Source organism: Triplophysa dalaica, chromosome 16, assembly GCF_015846415.1.
Source record: "Triplophysa dalaica isolate WHDGS20190420 chromosome 16, ASM1584641v1, whole genome shotgun sequence".
NCBI lineage: Eukaryota > Metazoa > Chordata > Actinopteri > Cypriniformes > Nemacheilidae > Triplophysa > Triplophysa dalaica.
This window is the reverse complement of record NC_079557.1, coordinates 19234799-19261744: the sequence shown is the minus strand read 5'-3', so window position 1 is coordinate 19261744 and position 26946 is coordinate 19234799. Positions and strand designations below refer to the sequence as shown.

The window sequence follows — 26946 nt, the reverse complement described above, 5'->3', positions numbered from 1 at the left end:
CTGTCTCAGTCTTTGCAAACGGCTCGCTAAGGAAGGATAAAATGCCTGAGCTGCTGGGAAAAAAGGGCAACCTTGCCACTTACAGAAGCAATGAAAGTGATGTTCTCAGAGGGGTTACGTGTAAGAGAGCGCTTGCTTACAATTTATGACATCTTAGCCACAGTGTTTTGCTTTTGGTTGTTCAAAGAATCTGAAGAGATGTATGACCAATTTTCAAATGTGTGTTTTTGCTAAATGTCTTTCTGAGTTTTTATTGTGTCCTGTTGTGTGAATGACCCTTTTATCCATGATTTTATGATAACGTCAGGATTTTTTTGTGTTTTGTAAAACAAGATTTCCACTTTTCTTTAGACATATTTTCAGATGGCCACTAAAGTGGTCAGTATGCGTTTTGTTTGAAGAGATAATCTACCTGTGAAAGTGAAGACCATGTTTTTTCTATTGTGAACTTATTTTCTTGACAATAAACACATTGATGTCTATCAAATATGTATTGTATTTATACTGTTTATGGCCATATTAATTGGACTGCATTTAGTTCCGTCCTTTATAAAGAACAATTTAAGAGTCCATCCATCCATCCATTTTCTACCGCTTATCCAAACTACCTCGGGTCACGGGGAGCCTGCGCCTATCTCAGGAGTCATCGGGCATCAAGGCAGGATACACCCTGGATGGAGTGTCAACCCATCCAGAGATGCCAATCAACCTACCATGCATGTCTTTGGACCAGGGGAGGAAACCAGAGTACCCGGAGGAAACCCCCGAGGCACGGGGAGAACATGCAAACTCCACACACACAAGTCGGAAGCGGGAATCGAACCCCCAACCCTGGAGGTGTGAGGCGAACGTGCTAACCACTAAGCCACCGTGTCCCCCCAATTTAAGAGTCAATAATAATAATCCATATTAAACCCTTTTAAACTTTCAATTCATTTCAAAATGCAGGACTGTTACAAAGAAAAAAGCAAATTTGTCAACTCAAGATGTCTGGAATTTAGGAAAAAAACTGCAGTCTGCAGTCAAAAACTGATTTTCCACAATCCCCCCCAAAAAAATCACTTTACATTCCTAAAACAGGAATTTATTTGTTATTATTTCTTAATTTTTGAAAGAAATGTAACATATTTCACATTCTTTTCACTCTTGCATTAATTTTTTTTTTTTAACAGATGGGGGTCTAGAAGTCGTCTAAAGAACAACTCCTAAAAGAATGATATAAAAAAAGCATCTCTTTGCTGCAGTGATGCTCTTGATTATATGTCCACATATTGGGCCTCTTGGCTCACCCCTTACCTTGTACGGCTCGCCAAACAGATTAAAACCGGTCGAGAATAAGTCCTCATCCTGCTGGACTTCTTGGGTCCTCCGCTCCCATTCCTTCTTCTTCAGCGCCGAGCGGTCCTGCTCGTAATGACTGCGGAAAAACCAGAAAGAGACGGAATGGTAAGCGTGATTTGAGTTGGCATGCGAAAAATCGACGGCTGAAAGCCCGCCTGTACCAGATTCAAGGGAACCCTTATCTGTTTAATAGGCCTGAGCAGACACTAAGCAGATGAGGAGAGCATGGCAAAAGAGATAAAGTAACTGGATTGGTGCGCAGATGCTTTGCAGGAACAGACAAGAGCCTGCCAGGATGAGGCAGCTCAGTTTGAAATGCTGCGAGAAGGCCCGGAGCCTCAGGGTGAGTTTATTTAGATTTGAAGGACCTCATATGGCATTCAGCGTGGGGGATTGTTACCGGAAATTCAAGCTTGTTTTAAACAAAGGCAAACGCCGTACAGCGGCAGTTGACAATCTTTAATTCTGCGTTCGGTGTAAATGATTTTACAAATGAAAAAACAAGCATCGCCCTCTGAGGGACCCCGTCGGGCTCGTATTTTTCTTCACGTTCATTAAAACGACAACTTCATCCAAGTGGATTTTCCCACACCTATCCCAGGCGTCGTCTGAGTTATTTAACACCCATAAACGATTTACCGTTTAACGAACGCCGTCTATTAGCGGAGAAACACATAAGCAGAGGGGTGAGCTGAATGCTGGCTGTGGTTGTGGCTGGTAGGCCCTGGGGCCGATGTTAGGCTGACGGTGGCTGATTAGGGCCCAGTGTCAGCGCTTCTATTATCATAATGTAGAACGGCCCCAGGTTAACACAGACCTCCCTCAGGATCAGACATACATCACAGCCGCTAGCTGTAGCATTAGCATCAGTCCCTGAGGGTCTTAAGGTGTAACAACTTATTTGAGAAAGTGTTACTTCATTCGTTCACAAATAGTACTCAAGACTGTTAAGACAGGCTTCAAACAAATTGCTATCTTACGGTGTTAGCACACAAACGCTAAGCTAATATTCGCAATGGGCTCCTTGGGCTAGATTACTCAAGTGATTACTTGTTTTTCCTGTTACTTGTCAGTTAGCTCTACACTGATTGGCTTCTATGACAACGTGTCATGCAAATTTATGCTCGTGTTGACATTTTCAGTCGAAGTTGAATATTGCGGGTTCATAGCGATTGCTTCACCCAGTTCTTATCACTTCAGTTGCTTGGCAGTGAATTTGCATCTATTTGAGTCTTGGCACTGACTTTGTATGTAATTTACTAATAATCAACAAATAGTTAAATTCGCTTTTGTGTACACACACCCTTACAAAACTGTATCATCCTTTTCACTAAAACATTGTAATTTCTACAGTTACTAAGGCAGGCGATTGTTAGAGATTTGAACAAAGCAAGTTTTTTGCAAGTTAAACAACAAAATAAATGGATAAAATTCACAGGCCTACAGTGTGCCAACCTATGTACAGTGACCTGGGCCAACACAACTGCATAGCATCGCGCTGACAATAGCCTACAACACCAAAATGAATCACAATGATTACTTTTGCATAGGAAAGCACCACTCCTATATTCATCAGAAAATGTAAACATCCGCTATAGATGTTACAGTAAACTGGTCAATTTGTATTAGCCAGTCCTGTTATTTAAAAAAAAGACAGAAATTACAAAACGGTAACTATGGTACTTTAGTAAAAATTACAGCTACCTTAATCCATCTTTACAAATAGTGCAGCAGGGATATATAGTATGTCTCCTTCACTTTAAGATGTATAACTACAATTGTATAAACTTTTTGGTGACAGAATAATTTCGTTCTTCCTATGTCAACACTACTTAAACCTGAGATACTTCAAGCACATATTTCATCAGCCCCCACTAATGGGAAGTTCTCCCTGACCACCAGCGGGTCACGCAGTTTTAGGTGGTGATGAATAACACACCAATCGGGAGAATTGGAATCGGCCCGTCTTCAATCGGCCTTTGCACACCTCGGAGTCCCGCGGCTTTCGCCACGGCGTTTAATCCATCACAAAATGATTCCAGGAGGCAGGAGATGAAACGGCGCGAGAAAAACGAGGCCCCATCCGGCCGTGACAGGTGCTGCTTCTGAGGGGCCGAAGAAGAAATAAGTGACAAAGAAAAGTGGGAGTAAATACAGCTACGTGAGATTGACGGCGCTGGTGAAGACAGAAAGATGTCAGTTATCTTTATGTCAGCGCGCTTGGCGCACCTGACAGAGGCACGCGGCGGCGCGATAGATCAAATTTATAGCTGTCAGCGACACTCGGGTCCCCTGACACTGCATTACACTACAAATACAGAGAGCTGTGCTGGGGAGTGAGGGGCTGAATTAGTCTATTAAGAAACTAAAGGAAGAATGCTGAGGTCCAAACCAGCTGGTCACCACCTAGAGCACCCTCACAGCTGCTATGTTATGCCCCAGCAACTGCCCAGGACACCCTAGGATTGTTGCATCAAGTGTTTTGATCAGAAAACATAATCTGTTTGTGGTTCCCACTGCATGTAACTGATTATAAAAGTCTATTAATAGTCTATTAGGTGAACCTTTTGGCATTATGAATGATTCAAGAATATTTGTAAAAGACATTTTATATACAGTCCTTACAAAAACCTGTTACCAAAATTGCATATTTCGAGTCTTATCTTTGTGCTGAAAACACGGCACATCTCAACCAGCAGTGCTAAGGATTAAATGGCGACGTTCATGTTTCTGATGATTATGTTGGCACTGGCGGTTTTCGACTTCCATTCTTTCGTATATTTCACCCCCCTCACCCCCACCCCTCCACAGCAAAGAAGGAGAAAAAATGAACAGCGATATCCATAGTAAACCGAATGAATTTAATCTTAGCTGAGCTTGACTGCATTTGAAAGATAACCAAATAGACCGCCTGCATCTCTCTCCCTTCTCTCGCCCCTCATCTTTCTCCCCGTGTAGCCTCCAGTGAAAGCCCCCCTATAGCGAAATAATGTAATAAACAGCCAGCGAGTGGCACTGTTATTAGAATGCTGCAGCCGGCACAACAGCGGGCCTGATTTCTGATTTAAGCGGCAATTATTAATTTGAAGCACTGGCTAATTAAAAGTACAGCTAAGCGTTTAGCCTCTTGTTACAATTATTTTGGAGGATTGTAATTATACGGAGCTGCTTATCGCTCGCATTAAGGCATTGACAGAGGAGGTGGATATCTCCACTCGTCTATTTCAGGATTTCTCTCTGCCTGGACCAGACTGATGTGAGAAAGATAGCGGCCGTTCATCAGGAGGATTCTGGGGGGTTTCTGGGGGACAGACTAGCCTGAGGCAACAACCGCGCTCTGTTGGGATTACACTTTTTCTTTCTTTTTTTCCTACTCAGCTTTTTGTGACATAAGAGTAGTGAATATGATTTGCTTTTCTACATTTGTTTGAAAAAAGGAAAGGCCAAACTAAACGTACTATGGGTAGCCTCCTGTGCCCATTAAGCCAGTGACCAATGACTGGACACAAACAATCAAACATTAACATAAAATTATGATACACTATTGATGTGCTTTTAAATAAAAATAATAAATGAACATTTTGAAGACAATATTCAGAAGTATTATCTTTCAGTCACTGCATGTCCTGGTGATTATCTGATCAACGCTGCACAAAGTCATAAAATGAGAGAATATATCTAATGTTTTAAACACAGGTATGTGGAGAAGAGCGGCACAATATTGAAGAAAAATGAGATAATTACATATTAGTTTGTTATTTTAAGACACAAAACATAGACAGTTATACAATAATAGCATAACCAACGATACTATATGAAAATAGCATAACCAACATACATGTTTCACATTATTTCTTGTTATGTATAATTTTCCACACATCTGACACAGCCTCTCTCTACTATCCGCATCAACCTTAAAATTTGACTATATGTTTAACTTTATCAACTTTTTGCAAACAATTTTGATATGCACATTTGCAATAAAATGCAAAAATTACAATATACTTTGCTAACTAATGTGATATCCCTATTCAGGGACGGATAATGACTTTGATGTGCCCTGGGAACGGACGTTTAAGAGGCACCCTGGCATCACAAATGTTGCATGAACAGTGCTGCACCTATGCCCAAATACACAGAACTTAGGAGCGGTTCTCACAGAACGCATCTTTGCGTCTAAAAACGCATGACACAGTGCTCAGGAATGGTTTGAAAAAGACACAAAGTTGCTGCGGTTAACACAAGACTATAAAGCTGATGAAGCGAAACTATCATCATGCTCCGCTACCAAACAAAATTGCGCATTAGTAAGTAAAACAGCTGCATCACAGGACGGAAAATGCGTCATTGTTTTTAAACCCCATCCGTTTACCCCATCCACACTACAACGCAAAAACAGCGTTTTCAAATGTATCCACTTTCTATTCTGCTTTCATAAAAGCAACAAAAACGTAGTCTCACTGTGGACGAACGGCCAAAACGGAGAGAAAAAGATACGTTTTCAAATAAAAACGCACTAGTGTAGACAGGGTCTGAGCACCTTACAGAGTTACTAACATAAAAGTGCAATAAAAATAATACCAAATATACAGACAATATATTAATATATTGCCTATCCCTAAATTGAAGAGATGTGCTTTGCTTTAGACAAGTAACAGCATCATATCAACTCTTTGACAACATTTCATTACCAATGGGTTCAAATTCAGCATTCCCTCAGACAAACTGCACCTCAGCTAACAGAAACAGTCACCCAGACCAGAGTGTCGTGTAAAGGACGGAGAGCCTGTGGTGGGAGAGCAGGAGGACTCTCTCAGATTAATGAGCACCGCTGACAGTAATTGCTAGGTGCCGGGTTATCACCCTGACCACTGACACCACTTCCCTCCAGGACTCTTTCCATTTCCTGAAGGAGGCCATTGTTTGCGCTCATATTAGCAGAGGCTCGGCGGGATTTGCTGAAGTGCTGGCTGCACAATGGAGACTAAAACACACTTCACCTTTCCCAAACCACCACTGTTGCTAACTCTCCTGGACGGCTTTCCTTCAGGGCAGAGCGGATAAGTGATAGACTCGATTCACACGATTTGTCAATCTAAATGGCATTGAGACGTCCTGTTCTAATTCAGATACAAGACTAGATTGTGTTGGGTTCTAATTTATAAAGCAACCCAAAGATTATTTGGGCTCTTTGTGGCACTATTATAATCTAAATGCATAATGTATAGATGCCATTGTGTATCAAATCAAGTGTAATCTCTTTTCATTTTTTTCTCAAAATGATATTCCCTTTGCTAAGCTATTTTATGTATAATCAATGCATTAGAAGTGTTAAGTGCTGATACATCCAATATAATACAATAATGTGCTAGTATAAACTACTTATATACCACAATATCACATGCATTTCAATAAAACAGCCTTGCTTAAGATTTCCTCCAGTGAATCATGACAGAAACAATATGTCACCGTGATCTACAATAAATATAACATTTCATTTTTTTCTTAATTGCCTCATTTGTTTAATTGCCTTTGTCACACAGTCTCTAATTCGCTCTATCTTCTTTTGTCCACGACTCAACCGGCAATACGCAGGATCCATGATTAACCGCGTCGACCAATTAGAAAGCACGTCTGGAGTCTGAAATGTCATGCCATGAATATTGCAGGAGGATCTCCGGCACATTTCCAGGATTTGACCCAATTTAGCGCACAGACCTCTGCATGCCCCGTAACATCAGCTCTGTGTCCGCAAACAACACGGGCCCTGTCAGCCTCAGTGGGAGTTACAGCGGAAACAAACAGACATTACGAAAGCCCGCCAAACAAATGTCCATTTTCCATGTCGTGTCAACTGTACAGATCCGTGCGCTGTAATGTTCAGAGCGGCTGATCGCCGCGTTCGGCAGACTGCATAATCGAGAGAGGAAATTATGGCAGCTGCACGTCGATTATCCCTTAATGGGCACCGACTTCAAATTAATGTCTTCTTCATGTTCCATATTTCACATTCACATTGAGAGGAATTTACCACAATTACGACATAATTGCAGATCTGCGGCTGAAGTTAACGCCATGCAGGGTGCGTTTAAGAACTTAAATCTAATCTTAGTCTATTTCGAGTTGCAGGATTCTGGATGGTAATTTATCGGAAAATTGGCCTCCCGTATGTCTGCGCCACTGTTTACGAAAACCAAAATGAAAATAACTGAAATAAACGTGTCACGAAACAGGAATCAAAATAAACAAACAAAAATGTCGCAGTCTAAGTGCCAGGTAGCGCCTGAGGGCATCAAATATCTCCTTAAAGAAACGTGCGTATTATCTCTTGCTTTGAAGCTCAGCTGTCGTTTGGAGACACATAAAGCGCTTTTTAACCCCTGCCCTGTAATTATGCAAAGGCAGATCTCGGCTGCTGCGGGGAACAGGAGGAGAGATGGAGAGGCTGATGAGGTACGAGTCAGAAGAGGTCGACGGGCCTCTGAATAACTACATATGAGGCATGTTCATCTGACGTCTATCTGATAACCTGAACTCAACATCACATTTTCAGCCAGAGGAGGATTCTCACACACACCAACAGACAATAGAACATTTTAGAACCCATTTTAATTTTACATTTTGTCTACACTGGATGTGTCACGACAACCCCATGAAGAACAAGCCTTTGTCGTGTCGCGTTGTGCCGGTCGCGTCCGTTGTAGACATGGTGTAATACTGTAATGCACTAAAAAATACTGTTTATGATGCTTGTGTGATTAAAATTGGTTAAACTTTACAACAAGGTTGGATTTAGGTAAAAAATTAGCTAAATTACACTATCAATAAGCAAAATAACTACGCCTTTTACTAATATAAACAAATTCAACACTTTTGTAAAGTGATACCAAACTACGTAGTAACAGTAAATAATGTTATACAATCAAAGTACTTTTTTCTTTTGCTGGAACACTGTTTTCATTCTGTGACTTAATAAAGATCTTTGAGGAAATAGAAAACTGTGACAAATGTGTGATGTAGGTCAAACATATTTTCATTTTATTCACCCACTGAAACCCTCCTCAGAAACAAATGTGATGTCGGATATGCTATAGCACTACTTTCTGTTTTGTTAAGATAAACAAACCTTTGCACTTTTTCATGTTGTGTAAACAATGTAATACAAACAAACTATGAAAACTAGCTCCCTCAATACCAACCATAAGAATGATAAGCAACAAGGGGAAACAAAACACACAAGCATAGCAGATCTCAGACATCTTTACGCTTTAATTCTTCATTCCTTTGAAGTGGTTTCACCAATTGTTAATCAGCGTTTGGTTCTAAACATTCTCCCCTGAGCCTGGTGGGTTTTTTCAGAACAAGAAAACAACTAAATACCCAACAACAACTTCCAATCATCCACCGGCGGCCTGTTGTCGTTTTCGCTCCGAATGCTTCAAACTGGTGTCCGATTTCAAAGCAAATCCACTTGAAGAGAACCCAGGGTCCACTAGCTTGTCTTTAATCATGCTTTGTTCAACTTTGCATGGCAATGGAAATCGTTCCTGATAGACGGCAAATTACATTGACTGCACAGAGACATAATGTCTTCATGTTTTCAGTGGAAGACGCTGCATTTCAGAAAGAAGCCCAACGGCGAAAGCTTGATGTTTAATAATCATGTTTCACTTTGTGGTAGACATGTTCGTTCATGGCACATGTAGTTCCTCTTATTACATATTAACCTGACGTGACAGGAACAAATGCTGGGTAATGAACTTTTAGACCTTCCTGTTTTGTGAATTTACTATTTTTCAGTTCAATGGATACATGAGTCCGTATTCATGAAAACGACTTATTAGAACTTCTGACACATCTCATCCCTGAATTCACCACTACATGTCACACATACAGTAAAAACCGTAGTTCGTGTTCTAGCGGTACACTCAAGTCAAAATGTATGTTGTCTCTCTGGCGGGTGGAGGTGTTGCTGTTACGCTGACACGGAGGTTGGCGTCGCCGCACTTAAATAAACGCGTCTGTCAAAGTTGCTGAAAACAAATGTGGTTGCAGTCACGTCTAGACGACCACAATGACCTCATAAGCCATATTCTTCAACACGCGTCCAGCCAAGCTGGAGCATTCCGCACAGACGTTCCTCCGGAAGAGACGTCTAAAACTTGTCTGTGTGTCCCTCACTGCTTCCTAGGTTTCAATTTGATTATGAACAAAACATGTTTGTTGCGCTTGATGTTGACAGAGAGCAACAATGTGCTATGATGTTTCCAGCTATAGCCTATTTGTTATAAAAATGAACAAAAGCAACATTTATATGACACAATATTTAAAAAAAAAATCTATATTGACTCAATGTATGAGCATAATTGTGTAACATGAAAAATTAAATCAAATGAGACCTATAGGTGTAATTTTGTCTGAATAATAAATGACACAAAGGAAAGGTTCAATCTGGATGTGCAGAGAGAAATGTGGGAAAAGTGAGAGATAGCGAGAGAGAGAGAGGGATAGTAGTAGTGGTAAAGTAAGACGAGTTTCTTTGATCTCTCATTCCAGAGCACAGAGCACGGAAATGAAACCTCGGGCCCTTCAATCCCCATTTCTGTCATGTGGGCAAAATCTAGCAGGCGCAAATTTCAAATTAACTTTAAAAAATAATGAACTTCTGGGACCCTCGCAATTCACATGTGAAATGCATTTGTGATTGCTTTCAGTTGCAGGAATCATTACGTTTCCTCAAATTCATTTCATCACATTGTTGATTTAATTATTTGATCTAGGCTTCAAATAATTATAGCTGGAGTGCATCTTACATTTTCAAAACACTATCATTCATTTACAACATTTCTGAATAATAGTTACATCATTTGGATGGTTTTGTTTCCCCCTTTGATATGTTATGAACAAACCTTCCTCAAAAGAGTTTCATCGTGTACAAGTGCACCATACGCTAAGCAGAAAATCCACTGAATCTGTAACAAAAATCCTATAATTCCGAATCCCCAATAAACCCTATCCCAGCAATAACAGACTGAGTTCAGGCCAATTTTGTGCTTCTATAAGGTTGAACCAATTCTGAGTAACTTCAACGGTTCCCATGGAAATGGGGAACCTGTCGGTTGGAAGCTAGTGTGATTAGACAGGAATAAGACTTTCGCACCCCGGAATTCACAGTCAAGGCATTAACAGAGACTGAAATTGTGCTAAATGAGTATGTACAGGTATATATGGAGAACAAAGAGGTAAGTATCAAATGGATTTAGGGTTAGAAGAATGAAAAAGTCTGCAAGTAGAAAATGTATCGCTTGATTACGGTAAACATCATTGATCTATAAATGAGCCGAAACTGTTTTTCTGCCCGACAGCAACAAGGTGATATAAGTAGAGTCAATCACAGCCTGCTATCACTGAGATAATGGAAAACACGAGCAGACAGAAGAGTCACGAGGGACACTGTTTTATCACTGCTTCATTCTCATTCACACTGTAATAATGTTCATTTCATTACAGCCGGCTCAGAAATCCCAACAGCTGCAGAGGTGTAAAACATTATTAAGTATATATTAGTGTCCAGTTCATTTAGTATTGATTCTATCTATGGCTGGACAGTATAATGATACGTATATAGCTACTTTCTGGTGCACTGTAAACCCAAATGTTCAAAATAATCAAACAGATTAAGTAATGTAAACTAAAAAAGTTCTACTTACTAAAATATTTTAAGTTCCTGAAACACTTTTGTACTTTTAAGTGAAGTATTATGATTATTTTTGATTAACTTGAAGTTTTTACTTAAACTGTACTCTTTGTTTTTTAATCAAGTTTATTCAACACAATTGGTCAAGAAGGATTTACAATTCCCAGCATGCTTTGCGTCAGACTAAATATGATTTGTTTACATGTTTTTAGTAAAGATAAAGACTTGTTAGTGTTTAATGTTCAGTTAGATATTTAGATGAGTTTGACACATTTTTCAGTTTTGTGGTTACCATTGTTTAGAAGAGTGGTGCATGTGCTTAGTCTCTGCGAAGCTACATTTAAAATGTAACGTGGGATATGTTACCAGTGAGCAGGAACTGTGGTAATGCCAGTTCTAGGATCAGTCTCTTCTTGCTCATTTTGGGATGCATAAGTCGAAGTATTTGATTTATGCTTATTAAGACTAAGAAATATGTAAAATAAAAACAAGGAAAGAATTTAGTTCAATTAACCTTAAAATTTCACTTTTGGTGTTTTAGTTATTTAGGTTCTGTCTACCTAATGTCATAAAAAGTACAAATTAAATATTTAAGTTGTACTTGCTAAGATTTGGTAAAAACTTTAACTTAACAGTAATCAAAATTTGAAAGTTCTGCTTACTTAAACCAAGGACCTCTAAAACTCCAAAATGTTTGAGAATTACCAACTTATCTGGGTTTACAGTGTTGCAGAAGCATGTTAAATTTTAATGCTTTTCTATACAGTTCATATACCAATACCAAATATTTATGCAGGCTGCTTTACATTGTTAACACCAGGGTGATTCCTAAACATATCAAGATGTAAAATAAATGCTAAATGGATTATAGCTGCTAATTATTGACAGTTTCATACAATCCAATATTGTACTTATTACAGTTTAGTTTGATTAATGGGCATAGAGAATAACTTGCAATTATACCATGTAATTTACTGTATTTTATTTATCTAGAATATATTATTATTATTTCCTTTTATTTATAATCTATGTAAAGCAAAAAGCACTTTATAAGTAAAACTGAATTGAATTATGGTTTCTGGGGAATATGGTCGCTTTATGGCAACTGTTGTGCGTATATATAAAAATTAAGTAAATTTCATTAAATTACAACAAGGAATTTCAACAAACCGTTTTATTATATTAGTCTCTATTGTTTTGAGTCTTTTAACTTAATTCCTATAACCTAATTGCAATTTGTTTGTTACAAATAATCATATATTTTGGTTTGTGTCCATCAAGTTTCAATTAGAATGTAAAACTAATCAAATGAAATGAAGTGATTAGTGACGAGCGATTTGTGTGAAAATGGTTCATTTTTTTCACAGGATTATCCGGAAAGCAAATGAAGTATTTCCACATGGTTGCTAAAATATAAACACAGTTTCATTAAATTGCAGGGAAAAATAATAACATATATCGTCACCATGATATAAGAATTTGGTGATACCAATTATAATGTGACCTTATGAAACACATTTATTCACTCTCTAACTGGCTCCAATTTTAAGACCCCCCTTTATAAACACCCATCATATAAACACTTTATTTAAAAGCACAACTGATCCAGTTTCTCCTATTCTTTCTGTCTCTTAAGAAACAAATGATAAAATCTAAAGAAAGTTAAAACACCATTTAATGTGTTCTGTTTTGTCACATTCAATTCCCAGGAAAAATCAACCCCCATCCCATCTTCCCGTCCAACGCATCATTTCGCCGAGGCCGAATGTGAGCGTTTCCATGAGGAGGGGAGAGCTGGGTGATCAGGGCCATTGAAGAGAAGATGGGACTGAGGTTTCAGAGGGCAGCAGGCCAGCCGTCTTCTCTCTTCCATTCTCTGCTTCCGTCCTTTAAAGAGACGTCCCCTGAGAGGGGCCGTGCACCACAGGAGGATATTGCCTCACACATCAGCGGGGGCCACCGCCTCTCTCTTATTAGTCTGCAGTCTCCCGTCCCCTCGCATAAATATGCCAGGAACTCCATCCATTTTTCACTCACGGTCTCAGCGTGTGGCCTGCCATGAGCCGAGTCACACGGATTACAACATCGCCTTGTAGTGGCGAGACCCGTAGCTGTGGGCCTCTACCAATAACGCGAACAAATGAGGCATGTTTATTTATTAAATTACCACTAATGGACTTTGAGAGCCAAAATTACGAGGGGTGATTTACCTGTATTTATTTTGGAAAGATAGATTCTTTCATTTCAATCAAAATGCTGAGGCACACTCATGCACAAGTGCCATTGGAGTGTCTATTGGATTGGGCTGCGACAACACTCCAATTTCTGAATAAAAAAGTAAAAATACAGAAATGAGGAATACTTTGCAAAACAAGAGTGGGTGCCCATGACAGCGGCTCAGTCCTATTGTGCAGACTGAGGGAAGGTTAGTTGAACAGATATGCTGTCTTGCCTCCAATAATATCAATAGTTTTGCTCAAAACTAAATAAAAAAATACACTCCATGGCCTTTAAACACTTTTTTTCAATCTTACTTCAGACATCCTGAATTTGTCTACATAACTGAACAAGGTCATTAAAGATCAATGCCGCCCAACTCCACTTGCCCCCCACCTGCCTTTAAGAACATGTATTTGAACAGATGGATGGTAAATTGAGATTTTCATAACACTTGTTTGGACTGTTTACAAGTGGGTTGTATTTCATAGCGATCTCCTTAGTGAGTCGACGCAGTTGTGAAAAGGCTGTGAAGCCTCTAACATTTATTTCGGGTGGAAAAACAAACCGAATTCATCAAAGAACCAGAGAATGGTTTTAATGAGGAGAAACTCTGAGTAGACAGTCTAAATGAGTCTATAAAAGTTGGGCCTGTCAGCCTCAATAGACTGATTTAAGATGACACTGTACAAGCGTTTCCTCTATGTCACGCATATAGTCGCAAGTCACTCTGATGCTCCGAACTGGACTGAGGCCAAAAGAAAGTCATTCAGGTTTTGAACGACATGAGGGTGAATAAATGATGAAGAATTTGTGTTTTTGAGTGAACTATCCCTTTAAAAAAGTGTAAGTAATTGTTTTGTCTTACAATTGATTGACAGCAACATACCCCTAGGCTAAAGAGACAATCTTTTCATTGTTCACAACAATTACAGTTAAAACTCATTTGATCTGGAGATCTGCCCCGACCTATGTTTTAAGCATTAATACCATCGGATTAGTGTGTTTAGGGTGTAGTCACTGCTGTCTCAGAAAAAAATTAAATTCTCCACCTGTAGGAGCAAATGGTCCGCCGCCACAATCAAAACCATGTGGGTTAGCAATAAAACAGTGCTATTACATTCAAAAAATCCCTGCAGAAATATATATATATTGTGTTTGACTAGGGCGCTGGTTTTCTCTGAAGCACCCAGAATTCATTTGATCCTGAAACCCGTGCCAGAGAAAATGGTAAAAGTCCACGTTCGTCCAAAATCCTGTCCTTCAAGCAATCAAGCCTTGAACCCGCTGTCAAATTTTTCGAATAGCCAAATTCAGATAAGCAGGCACACACGTATACTCCTGGCTTACAAATGGTTTTCAAAAATGTGGTACTACTTGACAGAGAGCCGATACGGCAAAGGGAAATCTTAAAAGACAATCTTTCAAAGAAAGGACTTGATGAAATACAGAGTGAATGGGACAAATACAGTTTTGTTTCCTTAAGCACTCGTGTCTATCTTAATAAAAAGGAATTAGCTCTTAATTAAAGGATTTGGTTTTATCTCACATTAATTAACTGATGGAAGCCGACATCTTCAATAAAGACAAGTCCAAGACTTTGAAATCTCCAAAGTCAGCCCTGTATAATCGCTAACGTTACTTCACAAGGGTTTGATTCTTTGAAAAGGGGAACAAAATGTTCCTACTCTCAGAGGGCAAAGCGGCAGACTATGGGTCTGAATTGCTAATTCCAGCGAGTGGCAGAAGAGCACGAAGGGTTGACAGAACCATTCATGCCGGCTTTAATCAGTATGTAATAACCTGGTTCCAAAACATGTCTGAATGGGTGCACTGAACCTGAATTCCAGTTCTTATGGACTAAGCTAATATACGGCTGTTTCCTTGAGAAGGGTGTTAAATGTATATGTCAAACTCTTTAAGACTACTTGCACATTTGGATTACAAACCGATTTCACTATCTTGCATAGATTATAAAATAAATCCAAAATGGTTAAATCAATCAAACAGAAAAAATCCATATGTACAAATGCATTGCGTTAAGAATAAAGAAATAAATAAAAACTCAAGGATAGCAAAAACTACTGGAGTATTTGCAAGGCAAGAGAGGAACGGCTAGATGATTGGAGAAGGATTACTGGATCAGATACGCCGTGTCAATAGTAAGTCCCGGAGAGTGGCTCTGATAAAGCTTCCCTTCTCTCTGGTGTCGAATTGTAGTGAGGCCAACAGTTCAGGTCATAGTGGCGTGGCAAGTTACAGCTACAGGCCCCTGTGAGCAGCCAATGGCCTGCCAAGTCCTTTGACCCCAAGGGTCCCCGGTGCAAAAACTTGATACTGTCACTAATCTTCAGATAACGACTCTCTTACACTTCATCGAGTAAAGGAGACAGTTGACTGGGCTTTTCAAAAAAGAAACGACGACAGCGCATGACAAGAAAAAAGATCCAGGAGAGTGAAATTTTGCAGCTGTGTTTAGTTCATCTGTAATATTTATGTCCTTAAGTAACCTTGGGTAATTTGCCTCTATTTTTATCAAATGTAACAACTCAAAGGCCAGTTTCCGCAGTTTTTACTGTAAAATACTGGGTATTTGCTTTTATATGGTCTTGATTTCTTTTTAAGCAGCACAAGAGTTAAGAGCATGCTGGTTCTGGGAGAATACACATCTACCCATAGTTCATGCAATAGTGCATCCCAAAATGATTTCAATTATCATTATGTCATTTCTGTTTTGTATTTGAAGAACATACAAGAGTATGTATTAAGGTATATTCATATAGATCTTTATAGACAAGAAAAATATGTTCCACTCCACCATGCATCTGAAATGACATTTGTGCATTTGCATTTTCAAATTTTTTCGCATCACAGAAATTCTCTTCAGTTTTGTTGTTAATTCACTGAACACATTGATTCTCATGTATCACGTAACAAGGCACAACATTTCTAGTCTGAATGTGAGAATCTTTTGTGTTTGTTATACAGCCAGGAGCTACAAATATTGACAGAATTAAATTTCTGGGCGGATGATCCAAATAACATTTATAGACATAAAGAGAAGATTGGTTTGGCTTTCAAGTGTGAATGCTTAATTAAAATGGAGACGAATGATCAAAAGTATGCTTTGATGGATTGTTAACAAGTCCTTTTCTTAGACCACACAAACTGTTCAAAACAAAGGGAAAGTCTTTTTTCTAATAAATACTCTAGCAGAAACATGTTCTCATCCCTTCATCCCCCAAATAAAAAATAGTCAATAGGCCAGCGTGCTCCTTTTCCACTCGTTGCCCGAACACTTTTACAGCTAGCACCGAATGTTACCCAGTTTATTACCCGGGAGCCTTCGCAAATAAAAACAGAGATCTGCAATTATTTTCAGGGGCCACTTAACAGTATTGTTTTATTGTGCTATTAGCACAAGCCTTGTTGGCAGCCAACTCTTGTTTCTTTCGCCCTTTGTCTTTTTTCAAAGTGTTTTTTTCCAGTGACCTTTCAAAGCTCAGCGTTCATACTACAGAGAGGTCCTAATAACAGTCATCTGGCATCACACACATCGAGGGCCCGGGTCTGTAGGAAACTGGAGAAGTTGTCAGTCTGAGGGTAATGTCCACCACATGGGGTAAGAAAAGCTGCTGAGAAGGAAAGTATGTGTCACCGCTGAGATCGAGTCTGAAGCCAGGCAGGATCTGACAAAAAAATAGCGCTAGCCGGAGCCACATTGGATTCATTTGGCACTCGGGGGCTTTTTTAGATATCTTGGCTCACGCGCCGCTATTGGCAAAGACAATGAAAGCTGGTACATAAAGCAAGCCATATGAATGGGCGACGGGGAAACCTTTCACGCCGGCGTGCATTATTCATGACTTTGGGTAAACTGCTTGGATTATTTTTCATTCTTTAACTCTGGTACTGCTGACAGAAATTGATTCTGAACTAAGTGGTTTTATTTAAATCGTTCGCACGACCAACACAGTTTTTTTAAACTGCTGTAATAAATGCTTTGGGATTAAAGCACTACTGTTTCATTAATATTATACACAATGCTTAATCAGGAGACTTCACATGTCTTAATTGCATTTTTATAGCATTAAGCATTTTATACACTCGTGGACGGCACATGAATGTACTTGCAAATGTTATCTAAGGGGCCCACAAACTGTTAAAATAAAGAAATTATATTGTAAATTATAATAAAAGTCCATATTAAATATATACAATTCTCACAGGAAACTTCCATGGTTCAGCGCAAATGTTAAGCTGTGCTAGTTAAGAGAATTTAATCAAAATATTTAACAAATTTGAACTGACTTACCGATAGCTTCTAAAAGCAAAATATGCGTTGTCTGTTGAAAATTCTAAAAGAGAAGTATTGTCATTTATTAGAACTGTATATTATATATATTATATAACACATTATAAGAGACACAAGATTGTTGGTATATATAAATGTTGTTTTCATTTATATGGGTAGTTGACAAATAAACCGCAAAAGTATCTTATTGTGGGACAGCAAAACGTGTAGAAAAAAAACAATAATGACGATAAATCTCTCTTATGCTATTTTACATTAGAAACATCAATAATATAATATATTATTAACAGCTTTTTTTCTAAATTTCTGGAAAAAATTAAAACTTTTCATCTAAGCACAGCTCCAAGGTATACACAGGTGAATAATAAACCAGGTAATTCTTATCAACCTCCCACTGCTGTTAAAATGAGATCGCTCCTCTCACAGCGAGCTTGAAATAGACGACATTGATAATACTGAACTAATAGACTATGATGATGCTTATAAGTAAGAATGGGCCGTACACGTAAATGACTGATCAAAGTCTAATCATTGCTTTTGTCAATTAAACTCATTTCTTCTGGACCTTTATTTCATTTCAGTAGATTATGAGTGACATTATAACCTGCAACATGAGGAAGAATCACACGCTAATTAATAAACAGTGACACTTATTTAAACAGATGCCTAACACTCTATAAAAACACCCACAGCGGAACAGATCCTGATAAGACTGAAAAACAACGGACAGCCACTTTATCAAGGGAGAGTGAAGACAAATAAGAGATTAGTATTATGGGCGAGACCCTCCAACTTCAACTGCACAGGAACTGATAATTCGCCACATAGTGGTTCCTAAACAACCACAATCTGTTTGTTTCTGTGTGTGTGTGTGTGTGTGTGCATGTGTGTGTGTGCACCAGTTAAGGCCCGCACTCGCAATTTAATTAAAACCCTCCATTACACAAATGCCAGGGGATTTTATTCAACTTTGACTTGATTCTCTATAGAGGATGAAGAATGGATTTGCACATGTTGGTGGAGGTTATTGGTCTGTGATTGTGCAAGTCCACTTACATTAAAATGAATTATAAATACACAACTACAAATGGATATATTTTTATACTTTTAACCCACAAGTACTGTAATTTTTAAATGATTACACTTAACGTGGTCAAATGACACGGCTGAAACAAATATAATCCTTTGTTTTAGAAGTAATGCAGTGTGTATACAGGATTTAAGGTAAAAAAACGCTGTATTTTCCACACACCAGGCATGTTTGTATCTCCTCTTTGCCCCGCCTCTCTGAAACGTGCAGGTTTTTTTACAAAGCTCAACACTCTGAAAAACGAGGTGCGCTATGATTTGCCAGTTAACCAGTGCGTAGTGATTGGTCGAATAATGCAAGCGTGTGACGGAAATGTAACGCCTCTTCCCATATTTTGAACATCAGATTACAAAGCAATCATGCTGACCGGTACGCCAATCTTACTGGTGTATATATATTTGGGCGGTTTTAGGCAACTCATACCACAAACTGACGTAGATTTGTCTGGTTACAAGAGCCGTTTCAGGCAGGTATTTGTGAGCATTCGCTTAAAGACAGAGTGCATCTTTTGTTCAAACTAAATATTACATGTCTAATACATGCATGGGCAATTTATAAAACACCAAAGACATAGAAAAACATGTGTTCCCACCATATGACCCCTTGCAACTTAAAGTCATCTTCCCTCCAATGCATGTTAGGGTGCCTTTATAATAGATAATGTCAGCAATGATGGAGACGTGTATTGTAACCGGGTAATCACGCACACTCTTACATTTAAAAAAGGCACCGCTGTACCGTCCCAGTAAAAAATCACACATCACTTCATTCAGCACAGATTTCTTTCGCCCGTTTGAACAGTTACACGATTTGCATAATTCCTTTAGCGTTCCAACAAGGAATGCAAATGAACAACGCAATCAGTGGCACGATTCATTCTTAATAAAGTACCCCTTAATGTCTATATTCAAATCTGGAATATATTTTCCAACCACCCAGCAGATCTCGCTCTTTGTCTACGTTCAGACCCTCTAATAATTTCCCAGTGGCTAAAACACACACCTCCCCTTTTCTCTTCTTCGCAAGCGGCCTGCGGGATTACAATACGGCTAATATGGGGATTTTGAAGCAAATCTTGAGTGGACCCCTTGGACTTGCTCTCATCACTGTCAATGAATGGGCAGGAACATGAAGTGAGACAAGCAGTAGGAGCAAAGCAAACAAGCCCTCAATGGAGCTCGAGTGTCAAAGAGGAAATGGTGGGAGGTTGATGGAGTGCACATGGATAAAGGTGAGACTGTCAAAGAAGCGAAAGTAGGTGATGGTCGCCAGATAAATTATGCTTTTATCCTTTTGATGAGAATTCAATGTTGAATCACCCAAACAGACTTGTATCAACTTTCGCAAATTTTACCAATCCAACAACTGATCAATGTTTTGAGTCATATGATAAAATCCTGTAGTTGAAATGTTTAAGTGTGACACTTCTTTTAAAATCAACATGAAAAGCTTTTTAGCAGTAAATAAACCAAAACAAAAATCTAGAGATCAGGGCAACCAGCGGCCCAACTCAAAATTCATTGAAACATATTCAAAAACAGAAAAATGATTTTGCATCCGACATAAAGAGGAATTACCATCTCTATTAGTCATCCAACTGCAAATTGTATTATTCTAACCAGATCTCAAAATAGCCGAAATTAATCGGCTTTGGTCATATTTCTGTCTATTACATTTTTTTACATTCATAAACAAGAGACGAACACATAAAATGTGCCTTATTTCACTCAAAGTGTTTACACTGCCCCACAAGAGAATCGCTTTTATTTGTAATCTAGTGTGAACACAAATTCATCATCGCCCACCAGCAATTTAACCCCCTCCCCCCATTACAACTAAAAAGACTAAAATAAAAAAAGGAAGAAGGAGAAGGGGGAAATAGAAGATAATACAATTTCAGTCTCCTGCTGCATTAACTCTTCCTGAGGTTACCATAGCAACGGGCTCCAGGCCCAGACATGATGATGAGGGGGGGGAGGCCCCCAAGGACAGATGAGAGAAAGAGAGTGAGAGAGAGAGAGGGCAATATGAGAGAGTGAGAGTGCTGGTGTTGTAGCACAAAGCCAAGGCCAATCACTGTGCTGACGGCACTCGAAGGGTTAACCCATCAACCGCTGCTGCGCATGCTGATGAGCCCAGTCAAACCTTCAAAGACAGCACAGAAAACACTTTCCCCGACAAGAAATTCATTTAATCACAGAAATAAATGAGACTCGGAAAGGCATTTTGATGCAATGATGAGCTCATTTTAAAATCCCATCTGAGATTCTCGTAAACAAATATTAGTTAATAACGATAAATCATTCTATAAATCGTTCTTGATATGTTTTAAGCTGTTTTTAAAATGTAATTTTTAAAAATCCTGTGTGAACTCACTACTGTGAGTACTTCAGATTAAAGATACTAGAAAATACATAATTATCATTTCGCCCCTCAGTTTACAAAAATAAGCAATTATGTTTTTTAATGTAATGCACTTATGCGGGGGAAGTACACGGGTGAACTATTGCCCCTGAATAAACATTCAATACACAAAAATATAGCTTAACCCTTTATTCATGTTAACATGAAACTGGTGCTATAACATCACTCACTTGATCTGATTGTTTTTTCTTAAAAACCTTTGCTCACTTTTTGTCCGTTTTCTTAATTTTCTTAATAACTTTCTCGTTTTGTCATTGCCATGTAGACTGTAATCTTGCTAACTCGGGCACTATGTATGCAAAGATACCACAAGCGTTTCCAGTTACAAATATAAAATGGTCCTCCAGTTACAAAGTGTATTTTTCTTAACGTTTTGGCGTTTTTAGTCTTTTCCTGCGGTAGTTTACTGTACTTACTGTAAGCCTACTGAACCTGTAATTTTCCTTTTTCTGAAAGGGGCCGACAGAAAGGAGCAAGTAAATGTCTCACTCGTTCCAAATCTCCCAATATTTACCTTTACTTCGAAAAGCCTCTATTACAATGCTCATTTATCTACAAGTCATGTCTTGTATTTACTACAAACTCAAATCTCTGATATGATCTTCAAATCAGATTTTTTATACAAATCAGCTAAAATTTTCAGTGTGGTCGCCCTTCTGTCAAAAAAGCCAAAAAACATTTCCAGGTTAAAGATAATAATCACTATGATGAATGAAATGTCATCCCTTTTTTAAACATGCAGCTCTCATTATAAAAATGGCACGTTACAACATTCCTCCTTGAATTCTTTCGGTGTGACCGCCTTCCAGAAATTCCCCATTGGTTTTGAAAAGGAACTGCGAAGAATGAACAAGCACCAGAGATACGTTGGTAATCCCACAATCCCGGCGATGAACGTATAACGTCTATGTAAACTATTCGACACACATGTATTTTATACACAAAGGGCACATTTACACGTCACACAGCAACCATAACCACAGCTTCATAAATATCCCCAGGTCATTTTTGCGCTAGACGGATTTCACTTGCCATCAGAAGAAATGTTACTGTTTTAACCTCACGTGACATAGGTACCAACAGTCACAGTCCATCCATAAGGAAACACACGGCAGCGTTAATCAAATTACACCGATATAATCCGATCCATGACTTGTGACGGTAAATCAAGAAGGGTCTGCTGTCCCAAGCTGAAAATGTGCTTTGATGCTGCGATGGATGAGTGTAACGTGTCAACCCGGCAGGTCGGAGTGGACACGCTCCTGGCCAGATGACAACCAACAGCACTGCAGCATCCGTCATCAAGCAGACGGGTCAAAGGTCGTCTGCAACAGAGTCTGTCTCCAGAGGAACTAATGAGGAAATATGCCAAAGTCCAGAGCTCCAGAGCTCTCTTTAACTAACACACTCACGTGGTGACAAAAGTTCGGGCCCCAGGAGCTCAACGGGTCCGTTCGTAAATAATTGGCAGTAGAGGACGGTGAAGATGCTTCGGTCTGATCCGTTGTGGAAGGGGAATCCTGGGGATGATGGAATTTGATTTCTGCTGGAAAATCACAGCGTGTGTTGTTTTCACGCTGATAATAACGCAGCCCGATAATTATATGCCGCGCAACCAGCACGCTCTTCCAATCAAAGAAAAATGACATTTGCTCTGAATGTTCGCTTGAATTTATTTACAAAATACTTCAGTAGCAATAAATACTAACAGAACGGCTCTGTTTCAACATTTTGTGAGCTGCCTACGTAGGAAGCAATTCAACGCTGTTGAAATCTAGGCCCTATGTAGGCAACAAGACAGCATACTAAACTGCTTTTATTTTGAGAAATGATAATATGTAGGGCAAGCTTTTAAAGATATAAGCACAATAGCAAAACTGGAATGCTGAAAGTCTGAGTGACCTGATTTGAAGTATAAACCGCAAGAACAAAGGAAGGCGCAAAGCGTGTGGGAATGAATTCAGTTTTTTTCCTTTTGGAGGGGATGTAATTCTCCTCTACCGTGATTTTAAGGATAACACGCTGAGTTCACTTGCCAAAGTGATTGTAATTTGGCAGCCTGGGAGGAAAAAGTTTGCATCCCTCCTGCTCAGCCACGCCGCCTCTCCACCTTTCCAGCTGGGTCTCATTTCCCCTGGACATAGAGGGGCTCGAATGGAGCTCATCAAGGTGACTTTTCATATAGCTCTGTTTAAGCTAGCCAACGCCAATAAGCGCATCCATGGAGAGTCTGACTGTTAAACTCTCTGTTAAAATGTGTGAAAGCAGTGGAAACATCTCCCACAGTCTGAGCCTTCTCACGTTGACTAGCAAACATGTCATACCAGCACCGCGTTCAATACGAGCCAACCTCAAATCACCAATCTCCCCACAACTTCCCACAATCCACCACGCTTAATGTTTGTTGACATGTTATGTCCTACCCTATTTATAGCCTGCGGTTGGACCGCCGTACCGCCAAATGGAACAGCTGCACGCCCATGCAGACCCGACATGAAGTCAGGCTGGCGTAGAGCGAGAGGAGCCTGGTTCACAGCTGCACCAGCCACCTGGTTGACACGGGGTCCAGGAGCGAGGGGTGGGGTTGCGTGCAGTGCAGGGACGAGGCGGAGAATGTGGTCCCCTGTGACCTATGTGGGACGTTTTAAGCAGGTAGTGGACACTGTTAGCTTTATTAATTAATCTTGTAGATGTTATACATTTTATTTCCGACATGAGTGCAGTTTCATTTGCATAATCCTTACTAACTAGTGTAATACAGGTGTGAGTCATTTACACTGTTTACGACAGACGTGAACGAGGCGATGCGGCATTATGCCTTGTTCTTAAAGTCCCCATGAAACAGAACTTGCGATCGTTTTTCCTTCCGTATTTCTGCGCTTTCTGAGTAGAACGTAATTGAAATAGAAAAAAATGGTGGCAGCTGCTTGTGTTTTTCACTCCGAATTGATTGTATAAAATGTATGTATAAAAACAGCCGTTGCATTTTAAAATGGAACTGGCAGCAGTTGAAGGGGAGGAGTGAACGGATGCTCCGCCCAAGCTGACTCATTTACGTCATTTAAGATGGATAGTCACTAAAGGCCGGAAGTGCATTTTCAGATTTTCCATAAAGATTATGAGGGCACATGAATTTTGAATAGAGAATGACCGAAATTGGTCAAACCAACGCTGTAATTTTTCAGAGAAAAAATAGGAATTGTAATTTTTTATTTCACTGGGACTTAATTGGTTTGTCGTTTTGCGCCGCGTCTAGTGTGGACAAAATTGAAAATGACAATGGGTTCTATTGGGTTGAATTGTCTTATATCATGGTTATTGTCATATTTCAACATCTCCATTAGGAACCTCTGTTTCTCTTCATACTTGTAAAAATACTACAATTCATTAGTCAATGCTTAAATAAGTGCAGTCTTTCTACTGTACCAAGTACCCACTGAGGGTTGTGTGATTGACACGCAGCTGCTGACAAATTCTCCTGTGTATTGAACAGTGCATGAACAGTCAAATACACTTGATGAAATGCCCATCTTGGCAAGTTTTAAATCTGAACTTTGTCTTGAAACAAAGTTTTGAAAAGTCTGTGCATGTAAATAGGCAAACCAAGAATTTGCAGTGTAATTCACTTTTCTCTGTGCTGGTAAAATCCCAACAATATTACCAAGAAAATTGCTCTTGGCTAGACGTCTTCAATACACTCAATCCAACTTACAATCTAACATTGTGTCAACATCAGACGCAACGTCAATACATGACAGACATGACACACTAGATTTTATATTAGAAATGCGTCGTGGCTGGTGTAAAACATGATGTAACAACCAAAGCATTGTTTCTTTGTTCTTCATTTTATTACCATTAATTTGACTCGAATAATTACATAAAGCACAGTTTTTACTAATGACAACGCAATATAATAATAAAATAATAGTAGGCATGAATAGTGTTCATTTATCCTGTGGTCTCAACTACTGAAATTTCATGACAACCCAAATCCAGACGCATGGTTTTGTTTTCTTCAGTTCAGAAGCATATCATGGCTGAGATTATCCACGGTTAGGCTAAAGTGCGAAACGTAACCTCTACACCCCTTAAAATTGAATCTCGTCCATATTAACAACGTCTAATCGCAGCGGTCTGTACATCTCTGTGGGGAAATGCCTTCCTCTAATAGGCCCTCTATTGACCACAAAGGTCTGACTGTAGACCCCATCATCTTTTTGAATCTCTTACTGCAACGAGCACCCCTCCTCCTCGTACCCCCCACAGCCCATAATGCATTATGCATGCCCACTTGTGTTCTGTAGATCTGAAATCTTCGTTTGAAAAGCCAGGCTTTTTCAAAAGCCAAACAAGTGTGACAGTTCATCCTTTGATTGCGTCTGGAAACATTATTTGTTCATTTGTTGTGTTTTTCTTTTTTCCCCTCGTCTTTTATGTCCCCCCAGAAGCAAGCGATTTTGCATGGCCTATTTAAATACTCCATCTTTTATTTCCATTTTACATGATCATTGTCTCATCCAGGCTTATAAAACACCCGGCCACAAAGACTTCAAATGAGCCCAACTTGTCACGTTTACGAGGCGAAATTTAAGACGCAGCCGACTCTCTTGTTGAGCTATTGTTGGGGGCAAATTTTGATACAAAGCTAAGCGCCTCAGTGTTGTCAAGGCATTCGGTGGATGACAGTAATAGATACGCCTCGGATAACTTGGCTGGACTCCAAGCTGAAGAAGACCGTATTTAGATCGGGGAGTGGCAAATTTACGCTAGTTGCGTCTGGTTCCGCAGTGGATTCTTGTTAGCAACTAGGGTTTAGACAATGCAAGTGGCATCTCCCAGCATGGAACGGGTATAAACCCCAATATTGATTCCTCACGGGAGCCCCGTGGAGATTCAAATTAAACGTGCTTTTCAATCCAGGTTTTAACTACACTCATGTCAAGGAATTGTTTCGAATCTCCTCCTCAATTCCAGCAAATTGGCTAAGCGCCTGATTTGTAATTTCGGATGCAGATGGACTACCAAAGTGGCCTGTCTGGTTAGGAAAAACAAATTCTGCATTCAGTTCATGTAATTAACAAGCATATCATAATAAAGTGGAAATGGCATAAATAACAATTCTTTTGCATTTCAAAACCAAATTTTCTATCATTAAACTCTCAGAGATACGTTCTTCCTCAAATTAGCGTAGTAAAATAAAATACTCACATATCACAATCTACACACCGTTATTGCGATTTGGGCCTTCGCATTTGATGACAATGAATTTAATGACTGACATTATAACCGCATTCGTCTAAAATGACGATTCGAGTAGCGGGCTTGTTCTTGCATGCAGGGAATATTTCATGACAAAGGAGGGATGCAGTCTATTAAAACAATCCATACAAAACCTGTCTGAGCAAAAGCCAATATGCCCTGTCATTCTCTCAATTGGGAGTGAGATGGACGGCTCTTTGTATGGCCTTTGTTTGTTTGTGTATGTGTGTGTATCAACAGTCCCCAGTATGTACAGTATGTTCTATATCAAAGCCGTAGTTTGTTCGTAAATCACTGAGACGAGACAAAGGTGGCAGATCCAAGCGTGTTTCTTGACAGCAAAGTGTGTCAAAAAGGCAACCTCTTGATGGGGGTCTCAGCCCACTATGAGTAAACTCAACCCATTTCCCACCCCCACGACTGAGAGAGCAAGGGGTTCTGAGAGCAACTGAGCCCACACACACACACACACACACAAACCTCTGCAGAGCGCAGTGTGGATTACGTCAACACTCGCTCTCACACCAACTCCCTCCTGTTGTGACTAATTGTTTGCTGTGATAAAGGGCTGTTAGCAGCTGAAGTGCATTAGATACCAGA

At 39.5% G+C, this 26946-nt stretch overlaps 1 protein-coding gene across 1 annotated transcript in view; it reads right to left on the bottom strand.

The window, feature by feature from the left end:
• aff2 (AF4/FMR2 family, member 2) overlaps positions 1–26946 on the bottom strand; it is a 170351-nt gene that overhangs the window by 127538 nt on the left and 15867 nt on the right. The window contains exon 2 of the mRNA XM_056769720.1: positions 1297–1417. Coding sequence (XP_056625698.1) covers positions 1297–1417 — 121 coding nt within the window. The remainder of the gene's footprint in view (positions 1–1296; positions 1418–26946) is intronic.